Below are 23641 nucleotides of genomic sequence, written 5' to 3'. Positions count from 1 at the left end.
ATTGATTTTTGACCAACATGTATAAAGACATTTTTACCTGAACAACTTTTCTTGTTAAGTTTCTGAGAGTCAGAATAAGTTGTGTCGATGATGAAGAGCAGTAAGACAAATAAATCAGCTAAACAAAGCCTGCATGTGCCTTTGATCTCTCCATCACAGTATAAACTTATTAATGAACAAGACTATATAGTCTCTGTATTATAAAAAGGACCAAACTACCCTTGAAAGCATCAAAAATACTAGACATTCTGGCATTGTTTCCTCAGAGTCCATTTTGCTTAAATTTTATAGTTACTTCTTTCCCTTTATTGCTCCCCCATGTCTTCTGCCAAAAAGTTACAGAGATCATTTGGAAGTTTCATTTCTTTTTGTTACATGGAGTATGGGATTTTTGTTTGTTTTTTGGGTGTTTTTTTTTTTTCAGGAAGATTCTGGAACCTTCAATTTTGTAATGTACTACTATTGATTTAAAATGTGTACAAAAAGGGTTGTGCTTTTAGTCTTACAACAACACCTGACCGGTATGGAAAGCAATATATGTTTTAATTAAAGGGGAAATAAATTCTCTGTAATACAAAACATAAATGGATAGATTCTGTTAGAGTATAAGGTGGTATTTTATCTTTAATGCAAATATTAATACTTTGCAGAATAAAGATTCCTAAAATATTGACATCTCCAATGAGATAGCATAACAAACCCATGAAGAACTTTCGTTCAGAAAATATATTGTGCGTTATGGGACTGAGGAAAAAGTGGTAACATTTTAGTTCCTTTTGTCCTTAGTAATCATCAGTACAGAGAGCAGTAAAATATCAGTGGTTGACAGTGCTGTTGAACACAAGTTGTCTTCACTCTCCAATTAGAAACCATTGCCTAAAATTTACCCTTCTGTTCTCAGTTTAATGGTCTCTGTATCCAAGGGGAGCTCAGATGCTTACGGAGATGAAATCATTGCATCCCATCCCCAGAGGACCACTGGTTATCATTACACATAACATGCAGACAATACTGCTAGGAGCCAGTTTGCCTCATGGTAATATGTAGTTCATCACCAGCTTCTGTAGCATGCTAAAGAGGTCTTGCCACACAGCTTGGGACTACTCGGGTGTAGACTCAGGGGTCTCAGCAGTTATTTTCCTGCTTTGCATCAGTTTTCATCTTCTTTATCCTTTTGTGCTGTGGTTCACCTCAGGCAGTCTCCTTCTAGGGGAATCTGAAAGGAGCAGCTGTTACAGATACCATTTCCTCCAATTGTTGCCACTCGGTTCCTTTTGCTGCTGAGCGTGCTACTCCCTCCCCCAACACACACACAGTAGCATATAAACTTGTTTCTCTTTCATTCATGTCTTCTAGAGTGGAGAAGCATATGTTCAAAATATTCATTATCTGATGCAGTAATTAAAGGTTGAAATGATTGAGCTGCAGCCTATTACATCAGAAATGTGCAGTCACTTTGTATTGAATGGGCTGTGTTTGTTGGAGAGGGATTTTTTGTTTGCTAGGCATTTGGTGTATAATCTAACATAATTTCATCTGGCGCGTAATCTGTATAAATTAATTTTATTTGGTACATTTGATGGATTTCAGTGGACCTACTCAGATGTAAAACCATAAAGATGTGCAAGTTTAAAAACCTGAGAACTAATTATATTCAACATTAGCATAGTAGGTTCATAATATTTTTCATGTAATCCAGATTATAACCAAGATTATTAGATTTCCCCCAAATATGACACGAAATATTAATAGTTCCCAATATATAGATTTTATCTTAATCATTATAGGTTTTTTTTTCAGAGAAATTTCTCCATCTAGACTAATTTTAAAGTGAAAGTTGCTGTTTGTTTTTTCTTAAGACTTACATAACAAGCAAAATATTAACTGAAACAATTGTATGTCATTCAAAATCTTACATAAGGCATTGTAATATAATTCTCAGTGTGGGCTTTTTTAATATACTGGGCTTTTAAGAGTACTTCAAATCTTGGGCATCAAGGGCTTTTTCTCTTTCAATTAATTGCATCTGAGATTATCAGGAAAATTCCAGCTCCTACACCTTTCTGAGCATTTGTTTCTTTCAAAGTGTTCCTTTATTTTGAATATTGAATCCTGTGCCTCAGTTATGTTACATATTTAAATAATAGGAGCAGTGTTCTTGAGTACTGCAACTCATGCCAGAATAAATGTGGTAATTTATGACATAATGCCACGTGCATCAATTGTCAGAATTATGGTATACAAGCCACAGGCATAAAATTATCAAGAAAATTTATGAACTTATAAAGGCATCTTCACATTCAAAATGACCCTATTAAAGTAATCAGAGGTGATTTATGACCATAATGTTAATTTCTGAAAAAATCTGTGTCTAAAAAACATGAGATTTTTAACTGATGCAAGTAGAGACAATGTAAGTAAATGTACTTGGAAGGCAGATATTCTAAAGTTAGTATACACAGTATATTTTATCTAAATGTATCTATTATTCTTAATTATATGAATAATGGCCATATGTCTATATGAGTTTACAATTCAAGGAGGATCCTAACTAGTAATAGAGTTCAAAAAAGTAGACTACATTATACTCTTTTTAACCATGTGTTGTAAAAGATGATTTAGAAGAGTGAATATAATTTCTCTGAGGTTTGCTTACTATCCTATAGGTTTACATTACTAGGAGGCTGAACTTCAAGACACGCTTCTGCAAGCAGTGTCTGGATAGAAATCCAAGTTGAGATTTAAGCTTTCACTGTTGTCACTACAGAAACACTGAAGTGGGGACTCACAAAACACATCAAAAGATAGTACTGAATGGAAATGATTTCAAACTTCCTTTTTTTTTCATCAAGCCTTATTCATTTGTAATTGATATTTAGCCATTCTGATAGTGCATAACGTTCTCAGCATAGCAAATGGGGTCATGTACAAGTTTAAGAAATGCTCTCATAATTCCTAGAGGCTTCACTTACAGTGGAGCAGGTTTTAAATTTTTATTAAAACTGTGCTCAAGTAGAAAATCTGTATTTTTCTTAGCTAAGGAATAGAAGACCCTGAGTCAACCTTGACTGTAAGCACTTCTGACTGATCTTGACACAGACAATGGATTATATACTGAGAAAGGTTTTCTTATTGAAGGTCTGGGATTAGTGAGCCAATTTTGCAACTAATTTAATTTATTGTTTCTGGGAGATCCCATTGCTGCCAGACATTGATGGGATGAACATCCCTGCCCTGGTGAGGCCACATTTAGAATACTGCATCCAGTTCTGGGCTCCCCAGTTCAAAAAAGACAGGGATATCCTAGAAAGAATCCAGTGGAGGGCCACAAAGATGATAAAGGGCTGAGTAACCTGGGTCTGTTCAACCTAGGGAAATGAAGACTGAGAGGGGATCTGATCAACGTTTATAAATATCTAAGGGAGGTGGGAGGCAAATGGATGAGGCCACACTCTTCTCAGTGATGTATAGCATTAGGACAAGGAGCAATGGGCTAAAACCTGAACATAGGAAGCTCTGTACTAACGTGAGGAAGAATTTCTTTATTGTAAGGGTGATGGAGCACTGGATCAGGCTGCCCAGAGAGGCTATGGAGCCTCCTTCTATGGAGATATTCAAGGCCCGCCTGTGCAACCTATTGCAGGGAGCCTGCTTTAGCAGGAGGTTGAATTCAGTGATCTCTTGAGGTCCCTTCCAACCCCTGCAATTATGTGATTCTGTGTGATTCTCTGACAAACACAATTGTGTGAGAACAATTCGTACTGGTACTAAATTTTACCCTGACAAAATGCGTGCCTCAAATGCTGATAGAAGTAAGAAATAACAAACAGAGCTGAGAATACTAAAGGAGACATGAAACTTCAGGGAAGAAGTGAATGTCTGATCATTCGATTAATTTTTTGCTGTTAATTTCGCACTTAATTTTTAAAGAGGAAGAAAGATCTAACTATATTTTGGATATGAAAGTTAGTCTCTTAGTCAAGGAAGGATTTCTTCCATTGGTTTATTTTAGATAATCATTTTCCTATCTGAGCCAGTTTCTTGAAAACTTGAATAAAAAATATACCCAGTAGTTCTGAGATGTAATGACATTGTTTTCCTTCAGTACCTTTCTGTATACCACACAAATTGGCACCTTGGCTATATGGTGTCCACCATAATTGCCTTGGAACATGGTATTATTTTCCTTCTGAGCCTGTTGTTCAAATTACATTTTGCTTGGTTAATGGCATCAGAATAGCTCCCCTCAGTAAACTGGATTTCTGTCAAGATAGATGTGCAGTAAGAATACACTTTGTGAGAAAACAGTCTTAAATGCAGTGCTGCTGCAGAATTACAGCAGTCAAGTTACACAACAATCATAGAGCGTAAGGAGCAAGAGAAAATGAAATGTGTTTAAAAAAGAAAAAGAAAAAACGAGCAAACAAAAAGAAACCTGTTACTGCATTACAAGCCAATCACATTTTCAGATTATTTCCATGTTTTGCCATAGCAACAATGAATGCAATAATGAGTTATTGATATTGCCCTTGTTCTTCAGGAGTCTCATATTCTCTAAGACTGGCTACCAAAATGCCATAAATGTGTGGATTTTTATGTCAGCTGCTATGACTTCAATTGTAATCACACATACACCCCAAAAGAGCAAGGAGACAGTGAGCTGAAGATTTGACTACATATTCCATTAAATAAATCTGTAAGACCTTTTCCAAATTTTAAGACTGTGTTACCACTGGTACTCTCAGGAATCTGAATATGAGTTTAAAACCCCAATTTTGGGAGCTATATGTGGAGGACATTAATTTGTGTGTTTGTTTTCAATTCCAAAATGGTATGAAAGTTGCTGGATTTATGTATATTTATAAGGTCTGTGTAGCCTTATTTAAAATGCGCCTATTAAAAATCCTGAATTTAGAAATCATAGCATTTACCAAACTTACAACTCTATTTTTTGTAAGATTTTGCAACAAGATATCCATAATGAAATGGCAAATTTTCTTACTACCTTATGCACACATGCATCTGCATACATGCATGCACACACAAACACCACATGCATTTGCAGAAGAACTGGAAGGGGCTAGAGTGCAACATTAATAAGAATTTACATGCTGAAACATGTAAGTAATAATAATAGATATTGCCATAAAATCAAAAGAAGTATTCATAAGACTCCAAATCTCTTCAAAAACATAGCTAGCTGCTATGTCTGGACTCAAATGTAGCAAAATTCACTTACTGGAGTTTCGCTTGGCCCTGCGTAGTGAGCACATTCAAATGTTGAGGACAAAACTATAAAAACTCCATGAATTTCTCTGCAAATGAAAAATATATTTGAATCCATTTTTAACCAAGACATCGAGAGCAAAGCAGTTGGTAGTTATGGGGAACAAGTGGAGCCTTTGCTCTGACTATACTATTTTGGGATAGCTGTGCTGGACATCACCTGTGGAGATGGCTCATCCTTTTGCTTTCCCAGGCAAGGTACAAGCCAGATTGTGACCACAGCTATACAATGTCTGTTTTATGGGATATAAGGCTACAAATCATAGAATCATAGAATGGCTTAGGTTGGAGGAGATCTCAGAGATCATCCAGTTCCAACCTATGTGCCATGGGCAGGGTTGCCACCTACCATATCAGACTGAACAGGAACCCATCCAACCCAGCTTTGAATGCCTCCAGAGATGGGGCATCCACAATCTCTGGGTAACCTGTTCCAGCACCTCATCATCCCCCGAGTAAAAAAATTTCTTCCTAACATATAACCTAAATCTCCCCTCTTTTAGTTTAAAGCCATTCTCTCTTGTCCTAATACCATCAGACCAGGTAAAAAGTAAGTCCACTTCCTACTTGTAAGCTCCCCTCAAGGACTGGAAGGCTACAGTGAGGTCTCCCCACAGCCTTCTCTTCTCCAAGATAAACAAGCCCAACTCCCTCAATCTTTCATCATAGGAAGGGTGCTCTAGCCCTTTGATCACCTTCACAGCCCTCCTCTGGACTTCTTCCAATAGCTCTGTGTCAGTCTTGTACTGAGGGTCCTAGGTTCCCAGGTCTGGAGGACACAGTACTCCAGATGGGGCCTCACAAGAGCAGAGCAGAGTTAGACAATCACCTTCCTCTCCCTGCTGGCCACCCCTCTTTTGATACAGCCCAGGACATAGCTGGCCTTCTGGGCTGCAAGAGCGTACTGCTGGCTCATGTCCAGCTTTTCATCCATCAGAACCCCTAAGCCCTTCTCTACAGGGCTGCTCTCAATAAGTTCTTCTCCCAGACTATGTTCTTATCTGGGATTGCCTTGACCCAAGGGCAACACCTTGGACTTGACCTTGTTGAACCTCATGGGGTTCACATGGGCCTACTTTTTGAGCCTCCCAGGTCCCTCTGAATGGCATCCTTCCCTTCTATTGTGTGAACTACACAACTCAGCTTGGTGTCATCAGCAGACTTGCTGAGGGTACCCTCAATCCCACTGATAAAAACACTGGGGAAGACCATTTGGAACCTTGGGGGACACCCCTTGTGACTGGCCTCCATGTGGACATAGAGCCATTAAGAACTAGTCCATTAGTCCTGGCTGAGGTTTTTCTAAAACTCTAACTGCTATCTACTGTAACTTAAAAGATGGGATTTATGCAGGCATTTTCTACTTACTATGTTGAAACTTTTTTCTAGGTTAGCTAATTTTTTTTTATATATAACTGTTGATATAGACATTTTCATCTGTTTTATTCACAGAGAATAGGAACAAAAAGGACAAAGTGCTACAATTGTATGTAAAAAAGATGTTATGGAGGTTGTTTACTTCATCCACTTTAGACTATATTGAGTTTCTAGCTTAGGTGCACTAAACTTAGGAACCTAAAAACTATTATAATCAAGGGATAGTTGCATCACATCTAAGTTTGTAGCTTATAATGCCTGAGAAACAAGAACTTTCAGTAATGTGTCCATTAGTATATTTACATACATTTACAGCCAGGGCTGCAGCAAATGGATGAAAAAATTTATAAAAAATTTTTAATTCTATTAGATAATAAATTTACAGAAGCTAGGCTCCTTATATGTTTTGAGAAATGGAGCACTTGTACCCACATTGTACAAACTTGGGAATTTCAATACTTAAATGCAAATATATTCATAGTGTGCGAGGCTTAGTTTTCCTTCGTATTGTTTAGCTGAAATGAACAGGCTTTTAAAAAATTCTATAAAGTAAGGCTTTTTAAATTAAATTGGTTTCTCATGTTGGTATAGTTCAAGTTACAGCAATTTACTTATTAAATACATGTTTAAATTTCAATGCAATTATTCCCATTGACTTCAGACTCATATACTGAGGTGTAAGCAAATGCTTAACAACTTTGCTTGATCAGAACCATCAAATCGAGGTCTTGATTCAGTCATCTTAAAGAAATTAAAAGTTATCCTTTGATAGATAAATAACCTGAGAAGTTAAAACACTGAAATTTGCCTGTGTAAAACCTAGAGCTTGCTGCTTCGTTATTAGAAGCTATTTGTTTGCTGTTTTTCTTTCATCTTATGTATTATTGCAAAGCTGATCAAAAGAACTGGTAGCAAAGTGTGAAATAAATTGTACTTCTAAATAAATCGATTTAACATTCCTTTGTGCTTTAAGTGATTTTAGTAATATTAATATTTAAAATATTTCTGTCTGAAATCTTTTTATGACTACATATAGCAATAATGGCCAACGTTTCATTCTGCCGTTTTTCATATTAGAATATTGCATAGTAAAAATTGTAAAAATACTATCTTTTAGCACTGAAATGGATGCAAAAGATTTCAAGTGAGTGTTTGCATGTAAATGATTTGAATTTTATTCAGTCAATAAAAACAGTCCATTAATCCTTTTACTATGTTTCTCACATGGGTTAAAACTCAAAGAATATGAGATTTTCATCTGATTGAGAACTTTTTCCTTACTTCCACATATTTATATAGAAAAATAAGTTTTTAACTGACTTACATTTTTAATACCTTCTTGTTTATAATTTTTTCCATTGTGTTATGCAAATGTAAGGATTTGATTGTTTGCTTTTGGCTAGGAGAACTTCTGTAGGTAAAAATATCCTTTAATGAGTAGACTAAATATATTATTGAGCACGAAGGAGAACATTTATAGATCCTCTGTCTAAAAAGTAATGAGCATCGAAGCATGCACATGCATACAGTATGGTTAGTAAGGTCTTAGGAGGCTACAGCAGTCTGACAGCATGGTACATTCATGTAGATACAACAGTGTGATAAAAGCAATCCAGGCATCTGGATCACAGTGATACTATACGAAAACATTTCTGAACAACTCACGTAGTTGCACTTACCCAAATTTCCAATCTTGTCCACCCCTTTCTCCTTGATTCTTTCTCTGCCTCCGCCTTTGTCTTTTATGTCGTTGCAGAATCTCATTTTTCCTTTACGAGTCACCTCCATCTGCTTATGTGTCAGAGTGGCCCTCATGCCACATATCATATTGAGGAATTCTCAAGATGAAGGGCTGTATTCACATCACTACTTCTGTCTCAGCACTGTTTCATGCTTGTCACTGCTCGGCACTCAGCGCCACACTGGCTTGTTTTGTCAATAACCATTTATTTGTTGCTGGAATAGTAGCAACCATTACATCTGACCTCCCTGTTTCATCAATTATGGATAGATTATTGGATGTGAACATCTGCAAAAGCTTGCTGTTGAACTTACCTCCTGGCTGGGATTAGATCAAGTATTAAACTGTTGTTTATTGTCAAGCCAAAACTCTACTGGGAAGCCAGGGAATTCCAAGACTAGCAGACTCCCATCAGCAAGCACCAAAAATTGTTTAGTATTGCCACCGTTTCCCATAAGATTGTGGCCATTTATTATTTACACTTATTACTAGTTGTTATAACATACTTGATAAAAGCTCTTGGCAGGCGTAGTGTTTCCAGCTATTGTCACATCTGTCAGGATGGAAAGGATACATAAACTGTATTTTCCTCTTATATTGCTGTTAAAGGGTAACAGATGAAGCTTCTTCACTCCACACTGTTAAACCATGCTTTATTTTGAAAAAATATGCCAACAGTGGCTGGTTTGGAAAAACATTACGTTCCTGTACTAAATGAAGATTACAACAGCCTTTACTCGAGTAATGTCTCTTGCAGTAACGATTTTGAATTGTACAATAATTAGAACCTTAAATACCTGGCTTTGACATTTGCATAAGTTTTTGCTCTGAAGGAACTGGCTTATTTTTATTATTATTATTATTATTATTATTATTATTATTATTATTATTATTATTATTATTTTAATCAAATCCTTTTGAGGTATGCTAAATAATAGAATGATGACTGCATTCCTACAAAAGTTGTAATTCCAGAGAATGAGAATTTCACTGTTAGTGGTGCAGAAGGCCAGAATTAACAGCAGTAATACAGAAGCTAATAGCAAAGAAATAAGAATGAGGACAAAAGTTAACACTTATTCAATCATCTGTATATTTCCTGGTTTTGAAGTTTGCTGTGCAGAAAAAACAAGCATTGAGAGTGAACTCCTGACCTCATGAAATCCAACAGAAGGTAGAAATGATTCTGTGGAAATAAAGTTTTTTAATGAGCTGTTTTTATTTACATATCTTCCATTCAGAATGGAAGCAAAACACCTATATTCTGAATGTTACGTAAAGTATACGATAAACTCTTTATACCAGAAAAGAATCTAGATCCCATCTTGATAGACTGTTAAGAAACAAGTGAAACATTAATCTATCTCCCCAGGGCTTTAATGCTCCAAGCAAATATAGACATAAATAACTTGAAGCTAGCATTGCTGTGCAAGTTCGTAGAGCATCAGGGTAAATATTACACTTGATAGCCAAGTATAACAGGAGAGAAGAGGAGTGGAAGGGGCAACTGCTTTTCCAGCAGTCTCATCCAGGTAGCACCTTAGTAATAACCATCTCTTATCAAAAGCCTGTGCTCTAGGGAGAGCAATTCTGGCAACTCAGGGACTACTCTCTCATTCCTCAGCATGGCATCCAGTATTAGTATATCTTAAATGTGAACGTACAACCTGAATATTATACTACTTCTAGGTACTTGTTATGCCTGAGTACAGTTAGCATTTAACAAGTCAAGGCCTGCCATTCAGTTGATGTTTGTGTATTGTTTTCCTGGGATCAATAAGCTCTGCTATAGTCGATACATTCAAATACAGTTTTCTTACTGCTGTTCAACCTCTCGCACACAGTGTTTTGTCCAAACTAAAAACACATCCAAATTTGTGTTGTGGAAATCTTCTTTGTCCCTACTCAGATTTGCCACAGGCATGTACCCACTTGAATTATGGTAATAAGGACTGCACTGGTATTGTAATGTTATCAAAATGTAATCTAATTCAGTATATTATTGGTTAAGGGTAAACACTGATCCAAAAAAAAGACCCCACCAAAAACAAAACAAAGCAAAACAAAACAAACAAACAAACAAAACCAGAAAATTGGGGAAAACAATTCTTTTAAATGAGATTGTTATTCTTTTATAAAAATGTCGTCTACCTCATGTACAGTAGCTGTCACTTGTATAGGAAAAATGGCATTTTCAAGAAGAAATTTGCATTCTCAACTTCAAAAATATAAAGGAAGTGAAACTGCTCTAATCTTCCTGTAGAATACCTGTGTGTGGAATCTCCTTGTAAGTGAGGTTGGTCCTTTCTGTTATGCACACTTCAAGCTCCAAAAGCTTTCCATTTTGGCTCCAATGGTGAATTTGGCATAGTACAGAAGATGGGAAAAATAACTCTGTGACAGAACCTCTGATTGATTTTTCTCATGATCTATAGCAGATGAATTATCGGAGTTGCAGGATGAGCTATTAAAAAGTATCCATTTTATTGTTAAATATGCGTTTATTGGGGAGCTGTGGGACAGAGTTCTCTGCACTGCAAAGTGCCTGTGCATACAACAATATTGTTATTTTATTTTCACAGAATGGTATGGAAAAGATTATTTGGTGACTGTTAGGGTAGTGTGTTTTCTTTCTGAAAATATACAGGGTACGAAGCGGTACAAGGCCGGCATTACTTGATTGTATTTTCTATCTTCCAGCATCTATTGTTGGCTCTAGAAAAAAATATTGTCAGATGCTGCTACCCAGGCTGGGCCCTGGCCTGCTACTGCAGTGCCTGTCAGAAATCATTAGCTAGTGTTCTCTTTGACTAATGTTGCGGTTGATTGTCTGATTCATGTTCAAGATCTGTAAATGAGGCAGAAGCATCTTTACTGTTCACCAGCCGTGAAATGGCTAAACTCTGTTAGATTTTCAGAAATCAAAATAAATGTGTTTCCAATAAAGTTTGACAATAATATCAAGTGCAAAGCTGAGAGCAGAACTGTGGTTTTGTGTTTTTTAAAGTTAGAGTATTATAAATCAATATTATCCCATCATGTTTTTGTCAGAGTAATGTTTTTTACCAAAATGATAAAGTACTGCCAGTAACATTAATCTTCTGTTGACTTGGATAGACATTCTTTATTCAACATAAATTCATACCTTCAATTTTTACTCTTTCATCCATTATCCCCAGATGTACATATTGAGGTTTAGCAAAGCCTATGTCCTATTTTGTTAATCTACAGCGTGTAGCAGTGAGATGTGTAATGTGTCTCTGTATATACAAAAGGAATGCAGGTGTGACAGCAGCAACAACAAAATTATAAAAGGTGAGATTTTGGAAATGGGTAGATCTGGGAGAGTGGATGGTGTTAATGGCATAACCCCAGGAGGGTCACATGGCAGAATGCTGACATAACAGAAAAGCAAATCCAGGTCTGAGATCTGACTGATGTTTTTCTTGGCTAAGGAGGCAAACGTGTAATTCATTACTGTGTACAGAATTAGTGCGAGAGCTATGCCACAAATCGCTTCTACTTTGGGAATTTACCCTTGTTATTTTGCTTTATTTCTATGCTGTAACAAATTGTAGCCATAGTAGACTTGCAAAGAAACAGGAGTTGCTGTTTCTGTATTCAAACTGCTGCTTCCACAGTAGCTATCCTCCTTCCAGTTGCACCTATATCCAGCTGCTATGAAAAAAGAAAACAAAACAAGCATACAGTATTACTTCAGATATTTTAATTTCCATTTTGGAGTGATAAAAAATAACTTTTCACCCTTTTTTTTTTCCAACATACAACAAGATAATAGTGGATGATGCTTAGAACAATGATCTATAATGTGGAAGATAAAGTTGAACTCTTCACTCTACCACTTTCCCAAACACTTCTCCGAACCCTAGAGAACAAGTTACTGAAACTCAGTCTTCATTTCTGTATTGGATTTTGATTTTCACTTCATTTTTTTAAGAGACTGTTTTTATTTTTTGAGACAGTCCTTGTGCGTGGCCACACAGGGCCAAAAACCTGATTTGTGAACATAATCAGTGCAGCTTTAGTAGTCTTTATTTTGTTAGTCTTACCTTATTTTTTCTTTCTAAGTCAAACCACCCATTATTTTAATTGACTGAAGTTCACGTACCATGAAATTTTCCCACATGTTGGTTGGAATATCAAGTTCTCTTTGAAACAGCACGGAAATTTTACAATGATGCTTGAGCCTATCATCATCAGGATAAAACTGTTGCAAGAGCATCCTTTCTCAAAACTCTAGGTACATAAAAAATAAATAAATAAATGAATACATATTGCTCCTTCAGTAACTCTAAATCTCTGCAAACTGAGTTTTTGAAAAGGCATATCAGCTAGATTTGTATAATGCCCAAGCCCACTATTTTAAATGTATATTAATAATACAGATTCTTATGTAGTTCCATTCAGTATTTCTTTACACAATTTTTATTTGCATTTCCTTACCAGAAGAAAAATTACCAAGATGAAATTTTAATGTACAGTATTTACCATTAAATACTGGAGCAGAAGTGTGTTCCCTTAACAAGCAGATTTTTTTGTTATGCAGTCTAAATCAATTTTTCCATCCTTTATGTAATGGTAGTTGTATTCCATGAGATCACAAATGCAACAAAACTGCCCATTCATTATGCATATTTATGTTTTCAGCATTAGTTACTGACGTCTTCTACCTCTTCCGTGGATGTTGCTGTCTTCTGCACAGATTGGCTAAAATGAAAGACCTGTTTCTGACCTACATGTACGTTCAAACGTAGAACAACATTCAAGGGCGCATGTAAATTCCATGCAATCTGGATTCATGAGTGGGCAATTGGATCTGCCCACTCAGACTGAACTCTTACCATGAGCATGTCTTCTTGTATAGTATTCATAGGAATACAAATAGATTAACTGGTTGTTAATATCCCTTGAAAATAAACCAGGACATTTTAATGTCCATTTGGTGTTGTCAGGCTGTTTACAAATTCCGGTAGTAATCACTGTGTCAATTCCATTTGATTCATCATCATCAAAGATCTGTAATTTTTTTCATTTTAAATGATAATTAAAATTGTACTATAATTACAAGAGGCTTTGAATGAAATCCTCTAATGTTAACATGTTAATCTGTGTTTTATTCTACTCTACATCCTCTTCTTTTTCTATCCTGAATGTTGAAAATGAAGCACACTCTGTAGGTGAGGAGGCCTTTTTTCACATAACCCACATAAATGGGTCCTGGGCAACTGTAGCATAGAGGGGAATAGCTTCTTACCATCACAAATGTGTTCCTTTCTGTGTCCCCACCAAGTAGCTGAAGCTGGAGGAGTTATTTGAAATGCAGACGTAGAATATATTTTCATATGTTTTCTGTCATAATCTTAAGCCAATATTTCTTTCCCCAAGATGATTTAATTATTTTTATTTCATCTCTGTTTAGAATGAAACGTACAATTTTTGAAGATCTTGGATTTTAATTGAATTAAAAAAAGAAAAAAGACTTCATTTATTTGCTTTCCTGCTTCTTTTTAGTAGAAGTTGCAGAGATGTAGTGAACTGACCTTTTATTTGAGTTGCTCTGGCTATGGCTTTTTCTTGGCTTTCATCTGTACTTTTTAGGTTTTGTGATACCTTTGACAGAAAAAAACAGCATAGCAGCCTAAGCCTTGGGCACGTAAGTAACCTTTCAGTGCTAGATTGGAACCACTGGAGGCCCTGTGGCCTAGTTTAATAACACAGAGGTTAGTTTGAAGTGGGGGTGATTTTCAGTCCAGTACATAACATTTTAGAAACCTGATGCTATCACGGCAGGCTTATTGACATGGGCACTGTTACTTCAACAAATGTTGCAGATCCTCTGAGCTAAATGCAGAACCAAGAATTGTTTCTTGGGCACCTGCGCATTACTGTTCCCAGGCTGGCTTGTCAGAAGGACAGACTGCAGGCCTTCACAGCTATGCTTATGCATCCAGTTTAGGATGAGTTCTGAACTGATGTGACAAGTTCCTAACAGTAGTGCCTTCACTTTCTTTGTCGTATCATATGCATCAATAACTCAATTGGGAATGACCTTCAAGTATAGGATGCAGTGCTGATGTACAACATCAGAACACAACTTCGATAAGTACGTGAGGAAAGATAAGTAGCATGTTGTACATTAGTAAGCCGCACATTTGGTACAAACAGAGCTTAAGTAACTAAAAAATAAGAGCCTTGTCTAGCAATTCATCAATGTGTAGAAAACCTTCTTCAAGATCTAGGAAAGCTGTGCAGTGGAAACAACAGTAGAAATGGTGACATCCACAGGGTTAGAACGCACAAGTTGTATTCTTTTGAACCACGCACTTTTCCAATGACCCAGGCATTCAGTCTTAATAGGAAGTGCCCTATCTTTTACTTTACCGTAAATAGGCATCTTGGGGCACGCAGGCTACTGTCACATGTCCCCGTGCATCTCCCATCCCCCTTCAAAGCTGGTAAATGACATTCACTACTCCTTTCTTGGAAACGTGCAAAAAGGATTTCCATAGATAGTCTTTGGAGATTTCCTGTGTTCTCATGTGTGTAATAGGTTGGGTCAAGCAACAAAGAAAAAAGGAGGAAAGAACAGGATTTAATTTCATATGCATTCTCCCTTCACCACCATTGGAAAAAAAAAAAAAGAAAAAGAAAAAAAAAAAAAAAAGGTTGAAAAGAGAAATTATGCAATACAGGTGATGTCAGTGTTAAATTAAATTAAGATCATATGTTTTTGTGCAGTGGCTGTAAGCCTTTGGTTATGAGAGAGGTCACGATAAAAGAGTATATCCCCATATTAACAGGATGCTAGTGTGCATGAATGATTAGTCATAAATATAAGAAAATTACCTACAGTATTTTCAGTCAATCCTTGTTTAAACATGTAAGCTGTAATTTATTCAATTCTTATGCACCTGAACTGTACTAAAAAAGTTCTCGTAGTGATACTTTAAAGAAAGAAAAATAAATAAATTGTATTTGAATGTATTTTCTAAAACACTATGGATACAGAGGGCATCATCTTAATGTATTGATTCATAGGAATTCATGAAAGCACAGTTTCTTAAAATATCTTAAATTATGAATAAGGAAATTTATATTGTGAATCTGGTAACATCTCTTCATTTATTGCAACGCTCCAAAACTGAGACATTTAATTATGATTTTGATCTTTTTAGTTTGTAATTATTATGTAGTTTCAGACAACTGTGAGTGATGATCAAAAACTTGTTTCTATTGCAACTAATTAAAAAAGAAATGCATATATGGGAAAACTTTAATTTTGCATTTTATATGAACACAAGGATTGCACACACACACACAAAAAGGAGAAATGCTTAACGTTGTATTTATTGGGTTTTATTTTTCTGTTTCACAGATTTTGAACACCTCTATAAAAATCTTCACAGCGCTGCATGATTCTGCAGGCCTAAAAAGAGCATATGAAGCTACAGACAAGATCCTGGTAAGGTAGGTTAGCACATCCTTGTCTGGCTGTCAGTGCAGATTCATTCAACTGTGAAAGACTTAAATTGTTAGAGGTCTGTCGCTTCCCATTACCGACTGCTTACATTTTAAGCAGCGCCCTTCTTGCAGTAAGTGACCCTTTCATTGAAAGTTATTTTAGACTCTTACAATTTTTTTTAATGTATGATCCAAAGCTTTTCTGTACCTATAAACTGATTTATGCTCTTTTTTTTTTTCCCATAATTTGAGGGTTTTTTTCTTTTTCTTTTTTTTCACAAGTTTGGGAAAGGTCTTGCTGAAGAACTGAAATCCAGGTGTATTTTTCAGGCTAAAGAAGACAGAAAAACTCTAAGAATATAGACTCCTTCATCACTCTGATACAGTTTGTTGTTATTCTGAACATTCTAAATAAGCACACAGGATAAGACATTCAAAAAGCCACAAAACAGACTTAAAAGATCAGGTCCCATTTTCAAAACTGGTGTAAGCTTAACTGAGAAAGATGCTGCTGCTGGTACACCAGCTATTGCTATGACTGACTTTTACATACTTGGCTACCGTGACACAGTGATACAGTAGAAGTGAGGTGTCTGAGCTCTCAATAGCATTCATGAGTTCCTTGCATTTACAGAAAGCAGTCTGGGTAAAAAGTGACCTATGACAGACAAGAAGGCATACCCAAAAAACCATGCATATTGATTTCCTTGCTCTGTTTTAGATATTCTGGAATAAAAGCACTAAAAAATATTTAGTATGAAGCCTAGTGTGAGGCCAGTCACAAGCAGTAGACCCCAGGATCCCAGAGACTGATATTAGCACCGATACTGATAAGTACCTTTGTTAACCTGGATGATGTGACCAAGTGCACCATCAGCATGTTTGTGGTTAATATAAAACTGAGGACAAGGTACATGGTTGTGCTGCCCTTCAAAGGGACCTAGCCTCTCTGCAGAAAGAGTTAATGGGAGCTCAGGAGAGGGAAAAGCAAAGTCCTGTACCCTGGAAGGAACCCAGGCACCAGTACAGGCTGTGGACTGACTGGAGGGTTAGGAGCTTGGCAGAGAATAACCCGGGTTTTCTTGTGAACAAAAGACCATGACCCAAGTAGCCCCAGAAGCCAGCAATGTCAAATCATGGCAAAAACAACCTGCATTACACAGAGCATTGCCAGTAGGTCAAGGGACGTGATCCTGCACCTCTACTCAGCACTGATGAGGTCACCTCAGGAGATCCATCTCTCAGTGCAAGAGAGACATGAGCACAGTGGACCAAGTCCAGCAAAAGGTTGTAAAGATGATGGACTGGAGCATCTGTCCTGGGAGGAGAGGCTGAGAGATCTGGAATGCTTCAGCCCATGGAAGAGAAGGCTCAGACAGGATCTAATTGGTATCTCGCAGGCAGCAGTAAAGAAGACAGAGCCAGGCTTTTCTCAGTGGTACTCACTGACGGGACAGAAGGCAACGATCACAAACTGAAATACATGAGAGTCCACTTAAACACACACGAAAAAATTTATCGTGAGGATGAATGCTGAAACAGGTGGTCTAGAAGGGTTGTTGGATCAAAACAACCTTCACAAATTATTCAAAACCCCCAGGACACAATCTTCTTCTGTTTGACCCTGTTCTGAGCCAGGCAGATGGACTTGATATCCATTTCTTCCAACCCTTAACTATTCTGCGGCTCTGTGATCTTTGTCTTAAGCAAGTCCTTCTGTTTAAATGCATTTTTGCTATGTGTTGCTCCCTAATAGAAAAATTTCTGTAAACCAGGATGACAGATGATATTTCAGACAAACCTACTATTCAAAACTCAACAGCAGTACTTTTCATACAAAAAGTTTGGGCTGGTTCAGTTCTGCTTGTTCCTCCTTAGTATTTGGAGGAGAAGGCATGGAATAACAGTGCAATGTTATGTAGAAAAAGCTAATGTAAAGAGAGGCTATTAAATTTTTAATTTAGAAAAAATGCAAGTTTCTGTTTACTGTCATACTGAACTTTTGGATATTTGCTTGATATAGCGAACTAGTCAACGTCTGGTAAATTTAGAAAATATTGGATGAATGCATGAATAATTACTGTTCCTAGCAGTCTTGAGACTCAACTTGATCACTATCTGTTTTGTGGGGTTGTTTTAGCCTTACCTGACTAGACTTGTGCAAATCATTTTATACTTGATGGATAATGCCTTTAAAAAAAAAAAAAAAGAGAGATGACTGTATTTCACTAGCTTCTGTAACAGTGCATTATAATCTTAATGTCTGTGAGAATCTGTACTGAAAGCCTTGTGACATATTGGAGAAAGTGGCAGAGCCCTCCCTTATGGCTCAGAAATTGTCAATACCTTTGGAAATTTTTTTGAAATCTTTGCTAGAGTTGTTTCCACAGACCGCAGGAAACAGAAAATCTTTATCATCTGCATTTAGGCATGTCATTTTCCAGGGAAATATCTGACATAATAGCATCATGTTCTTGACTTATTCTGCCAGTGTCCACCATGGTAATGACTTCTTGTGGACGCATGATTTATACATCCAATTCAATCACATGAGCAATCCTATAAAAGGTGCATATTTTCATAAAAGTCTAATAGGAGTAAAAATCTCATAGGGCATTTTAGCATGAAACTGGAAAATGAGTTGCTGTAGATATGTAATCTCTTCTGCTGAAGTCATCATAACTGTTCTGTGGGATCATGAATGACTATATCTTTAGGAAATTGCATTTCATGCATTTAGGAAGGTGATGTCTAAGGAGAGAGAAAGTATATGGCTGTAAAAAATAACATGTCGATTTTTGAAGGAACTATAAAATATTAGGTCTTTGAACGAGAAAGACTGTTTATCATGTAATCAGGTCATGTGCAGGATAAAGTGTTTCGGTAATCCTTCTAGCATACTTAAAATACCTCAAGCTGTAGCACTTTTAAAAGTACTTCCTTCAAAAAATTGTTGACTGTACCAACTTGCTGCTAGTTGGCATAAGTGAAGTTCTAACACTGAGAACCATCTTTCTGGTATGTGTCAAATTGATTTCTGCTTGCTTGCAAGATATTATATGCCCTATCAATTTTTATATTTTCTATACACGGAGCATAGGTTTTTATGTGAAATATAAAAAATGACCAAAAATACATCAAAACATTTCTATTAATTCATGAAATTAGGAAAACCTTTTTACATTTTCTCCTGTCACTGATTCCATTTGCTTTATTACTTTCAGCCTCTAGCCCACAAACTTGGTGGCACAATCAACAAACCCCTCAGTGGCTGTTTCATCCCTGCTCTATTTGATTTCTCCACTCTGAGTAAATGATTAAGTTTTCATGCATTGGTTCAACCAAAATCTATGTTCACTCAACCACATCCTTTATTGATTACTTCTACTGCAAACAGTAGGCCAAGTGTGATATACATAATTGGACAGTTGTCAGGGGATGTGGGTGTTAACAGTCCTGTTTTCCCAATTGGAAACTGGAATCACCTTGATACACAAATATTCTGCACTGTTTCATTCTCATTCCTTGGACCGAGGAGTCCTTTTCCTCAGAATATATGTTTTTAACTCTCAAAGGTCTGGTTGAATGGATTTAATGATTGTATCATATAATATGCTCTTCAAGTTGCACCTGTGCACTGCATATAGAAAACTAGAAAAACTGGAATTAATATTTGTCTAACACTTTAACCTTGTCCTTTAACTTATATAAATCATATGCTGGATTTCTGTTGAGATACACTTGATTTTCTCTTCTTTGGAAAAAACATAGGTTAAAAAAGAGGTTTCTAAGTCTAAAATTTAGTAATCTTTTGACATTTGGCATATGTTTTTAGTACAATATGTTTAATGTTCTCATTAAAATACTTAAATTAGAAAATTGTATTAAATTCAGCTTTTCTGACTGACAACTAAACTTCACGTTAAAGTATATACATGAACATTTCAAGCATGTTAGTTTCTGTTGTTTTAGCATCCTTTTGTAGGAGTCTGGCCCTTTTCAGTCACATGGAGATCACTGAAAGATTGTAAATTTGCTGTGATGCTTTACGGTGTTCCCTGTCCAGTGGAAGACCCTACCCTATTATAATTACTCTGTTTTATAAGGCAGAAAATTGCAGGCTTGTGCTGGATTTTGAAAGCACATATCACTAATGTGGTTTGCAGTAAAAGCCAAAATATAGATGAAACCTAGTCAGTCACTTATGGCAGGAATATAACTTGAAGGTGTTTTAAAATAGAAAATAAATCATAGTTCTTTATCACTTACAGAAATTTCTGTTTCTGTGAGTTTCTTAATTAAGAGGTGGCATTTTCTGTCTTGCTTGGTAGCTTGACATTTAACATGCTGTACTCCTAGATTAGTGGCTCAAGTTCATGGCTAATATTGAGGTCAGCTGCAGTAACACTTCAGCCTTGAAGGGAAAAAGAGCATAGTGCCTTACGCACAAGCAAACCTAGATGTCTATTATACCTTGTAACCATATGGTAGAGATCTGATGTTGTTAATATGACTGGCTTTATTGGGGGGGGGGAAGGGAAAAAAAAAAAAAAAAACAACCATGGAAATCTGCAAGTGTTATTGCCAATCTACATTAGCCAATTTTCAACTTAGATTCAGCTGTGACCTCAGGTTGCTCTGATCTCACTGGGATTTGGAGGTGACACCTGCAATTCACAGTTTATAGGTTTGCCTGCGTGTCTCCAGCAACCTTTGATCCACCCAGCCAAAGTGCAGTGTTACACTCACAAAAAGTCATCCCTAGAATTAAGAGACAGCACCATTATAAAGCTGCTGCTTTATCACCAGAGTTGTATAGCAAGAAGTGGCAAGGAAAAGCCTTACTGGCAAGCTAACATTCCTGCTTTCTCCCCATGTTGGGATGTGAGGTCCACTTGTTTTGAAAATACTATCAACTGCTCAGTTGGAAAAAAAAAAATAGGATTTTAATAAATGGAAATTCTAAAAACCCTGCAAAATCATCAACAGCATTTTAACTACTGTCCTTAAAATAGGGCACAGTTTTCTAAAGAAGTTTGTGTTTTGTTTTGTTTTGTTTTTTATTTTACTCAAAATGATCTGATTCCATCTTCAGATGGTCTGTGTGGACCGGTCTCATTGGTTTTGGTACAGGAAGCATCGAAGCAACCATCTACAGTATGTTTTACCACAAAGCAGATGAGTCATCATAACGTAAATTCAGAGTGGAACAGGGGGACAGATCCTCAGCATGTGGAGGCACCATCTGGGTGGATATTTAATTCTTTCCCTTGTCCTTTGCTTCAGTCAGGGAAAAGTGGCTGAAAGTCTTACATACTTGGAAGAGTTTAAGAAGGTTGCTGAGAATGCTAATCTAAGCCAAAGCGTGGTGGATGCATGTGTGTTGATCGGGAACATTTACAATGCAAGAGTAAGTAAAGTATGCCTTAAGTTTTGGGTAAGGTGAACATTTCACACCATATTTAATACATGAGGTATAGTTCTAGAATGGGTAAATGAAAAGTCCAAGTTCAGATCATAAGAACCTTTCAATGCTGTGAAAATTACAGATCCGAATCACAGTTGGGGCTGTACACGCTCTTAAAGAGCCATCAGTTAACACAAATGAAATTTTATTATACATTAGAAGTCATGCTTTTAAAATATGAATATATATTATATTGCATATTAATATGCAGTTTCTAATCTTAGCTTGATTTCTTCTTTACATTTTCTCAGCCAAATTTATGAAATGAGTGCAGCAAATATTTTGCCAAAGGGCAGTATCGATAGTACAAGGGCTTTCAATTCTTTATGTTCCATCCAACCCAATGGCTCCGATTTGGCCTGTTTTAAGCAGAGGATAGGCAGTGCCATAGAGTGCTAAGCTAAGGGCAACAAAGAATTCCCTTTATTGGGGTCCCTAAGGTCTTTTGAGGTGCCTTATTTCTCAGCCATGTGCCAGTCTCTGAATTTGCTCATCAGGCTGGACAATGCAGAAATTAGGAAACACTTTCACTGAACACCCTTTCTAAATCATGCTGGATATTTCTGAACAGCACCTTACGTGTTACTGGTAAAATGCTGAAGTTTTCAGCTTGTATATATGTAGGTACAGAGGCATATGCGGTATACATCACACTTTCTAGCTCTTAAGTTTTTCTGTTGCCTAACTTTTGGCAGAAATTCTTTCAACAGGTAGATTGTTCTTTATTCATTACTGGGTGCTGATATGCCTAATTTTGTTGTCCTGTTGTATTTAAGCAGGAATTTATCTTCCTTCTTTCCTTCCTTTTTTGTACGTTTCAGACAACCTTTAGCAGTCATACAAATTTTGATCCCCACAAGCAGTATCAAGATCAACAAGTATGAAAGTAGTCTGTACTTCTGGTCTCTAGAATGCAGAAGGGAATTCCAATCTTACTATAACAAGTAGTGAGTGACAGGACAAGACATCTCCAAACATGATTTCAGTCAGGTCAGTTTGTACCGTCAAGGCAGCAGAATTCTTACAAACTGGAGAGCTGGAAGGCACCTTCCATGGAGCAGGCCAGCTATAACTAATTTGAATAGTAGACATAATTTGTCTAGCTCTGGCAATAGCCAGAACTAGTTCTTTCAATATCAGGTAGAAGATGTATATAATGACTTGCTCCCAAGATTTTTTTTTTAATTTGTCTTGTTAGTTGACTTCTTTTTTGGTTTATTTTTCTCAGAAAAAATATCTAACTTCCTTCTTTGCAGGCCTGAGGTCAAGATTTCCACCACAAGTGATCCACTGAGGGGAGAGAGCTATCATTACAAATAACATATCTTTTTCTATATAATTACATTCATTTACTATTTTCTTCATTCCTGCTTGGTCAGAAAGTTCAGTTTTCTTTCTAAACTTTACATTTAAAAAAAAATAGTTTTTATACTTTTCTAACTCTTCTCAATGTACGTAGGTCACTCTGAAAGTAATGCCTTCTGTTTTATTTCCATGGAAATGGAAACAGATATAAAGAGCAAAATAGCGCTATTGGATAGAGGAAATTCTCAGCTGCAAAACACTGTTTTTCAAAATAGTCACCACCATTAGTTATGTGTTTTCACCAGTGATGAACAAGGAGCCTGCATCCAACTCTCAGCAAAGCACATATGGCCATCTTTCAAATCTGTCACCTCTGTTGAAACACATCACCCACCACTCCACTGTGCATACATCCACTGTTTGGTCACTATCAACGTTGAGCAAATGTAGATGAATATTAGTGGGTGCCATTTATTTCCACATGGAGGAATTCAGTGACGCACCTTTGCTTCATAAGCATTTTCATGTCAGACGCCATTTTGTCAGACTGCCCCTCTGCTGCCACGTGTCACACAGCAACAGCATGGAATCAAATATTGGTGGGAAGGTTCAACATCTACTACCATCCCACCAGCAGCTGCCTCTGATGTTCTGAGCCAACATAATAAAATAGAAGGCATTATTTTTGGAGCAGCCCTTGTATTATCTGCTATAGTTTGGATTAATGAGTTTTGGGTTTCTGTATGGTTCAGATAAACAGATAAAATCCTTGGATTTAGTAACGGTTGACATATATTTCCTTCTTACTATTTCTCTTTTTGTTTGATTAGGAATATTCCTGTCTTTGTGCATACAACCTTTTCCTCCCATAAATCTGTAGGCTTTCATTTCTGTTCTTTCCATTGCTTTGTGTCCACCGTTTCATTAGCCTCGTTTTATTTTCCCCCATTTAAAATATTTCTTTTCTAAAATTTATTATCCCA

At 36.6% G+C, this 23641-nt stretch overlaps 1 protein-coding gene across 10 annotated transcripts in view; it reads left to right on the top strand.

Annotated features, from left to right (window-relative positions):
• The window catches only part of TTC29 (tetratricopeptide repeat domain 29), a 238501-nt gene that overhangs the window by 166618 nt on the left and 48242 nt on the right, over positions 1-23641 (top strand). For 9 of the 10 annotated variants that reach the window (XM_040700300.2, XM_046940595.1, XM_040700311.2 and 6 more), the window contains 2 exons: positions 15801-15892; positions 21173-21296. In XM_040700300.2, the coding sequence (XP_040556234.1) occupies positions 15801-15892; positions 21173-21296 (216 nt within the window). Of the gene's footprint in view, positions 1-15800; positions 15893-21172; positions 21297-22174; positions 22344-23641 lie in introns of all 10 variants that reach the window. The other variant, XR_005859936.2, reaches the window with a different exon arrangement.

Source organism: Gallus gallus, chromosome 4 (genome assembly GCF_016699485.2).
Source record: "Gallus gallus isolate bGalGal1 chromosome 4, bGalGal1.mat.broiler.GRCg7b, whole genome shotgun sequence".
Taxonomy (NCBI): Eukaryota; Metazoa; Chordata; class Aves; order Galliformes; family Phasianidae; genus Gallus; species Gallus gallus.
This window is presented reverse-complemented; position numbering and strand designations above follow the sequence as displayed.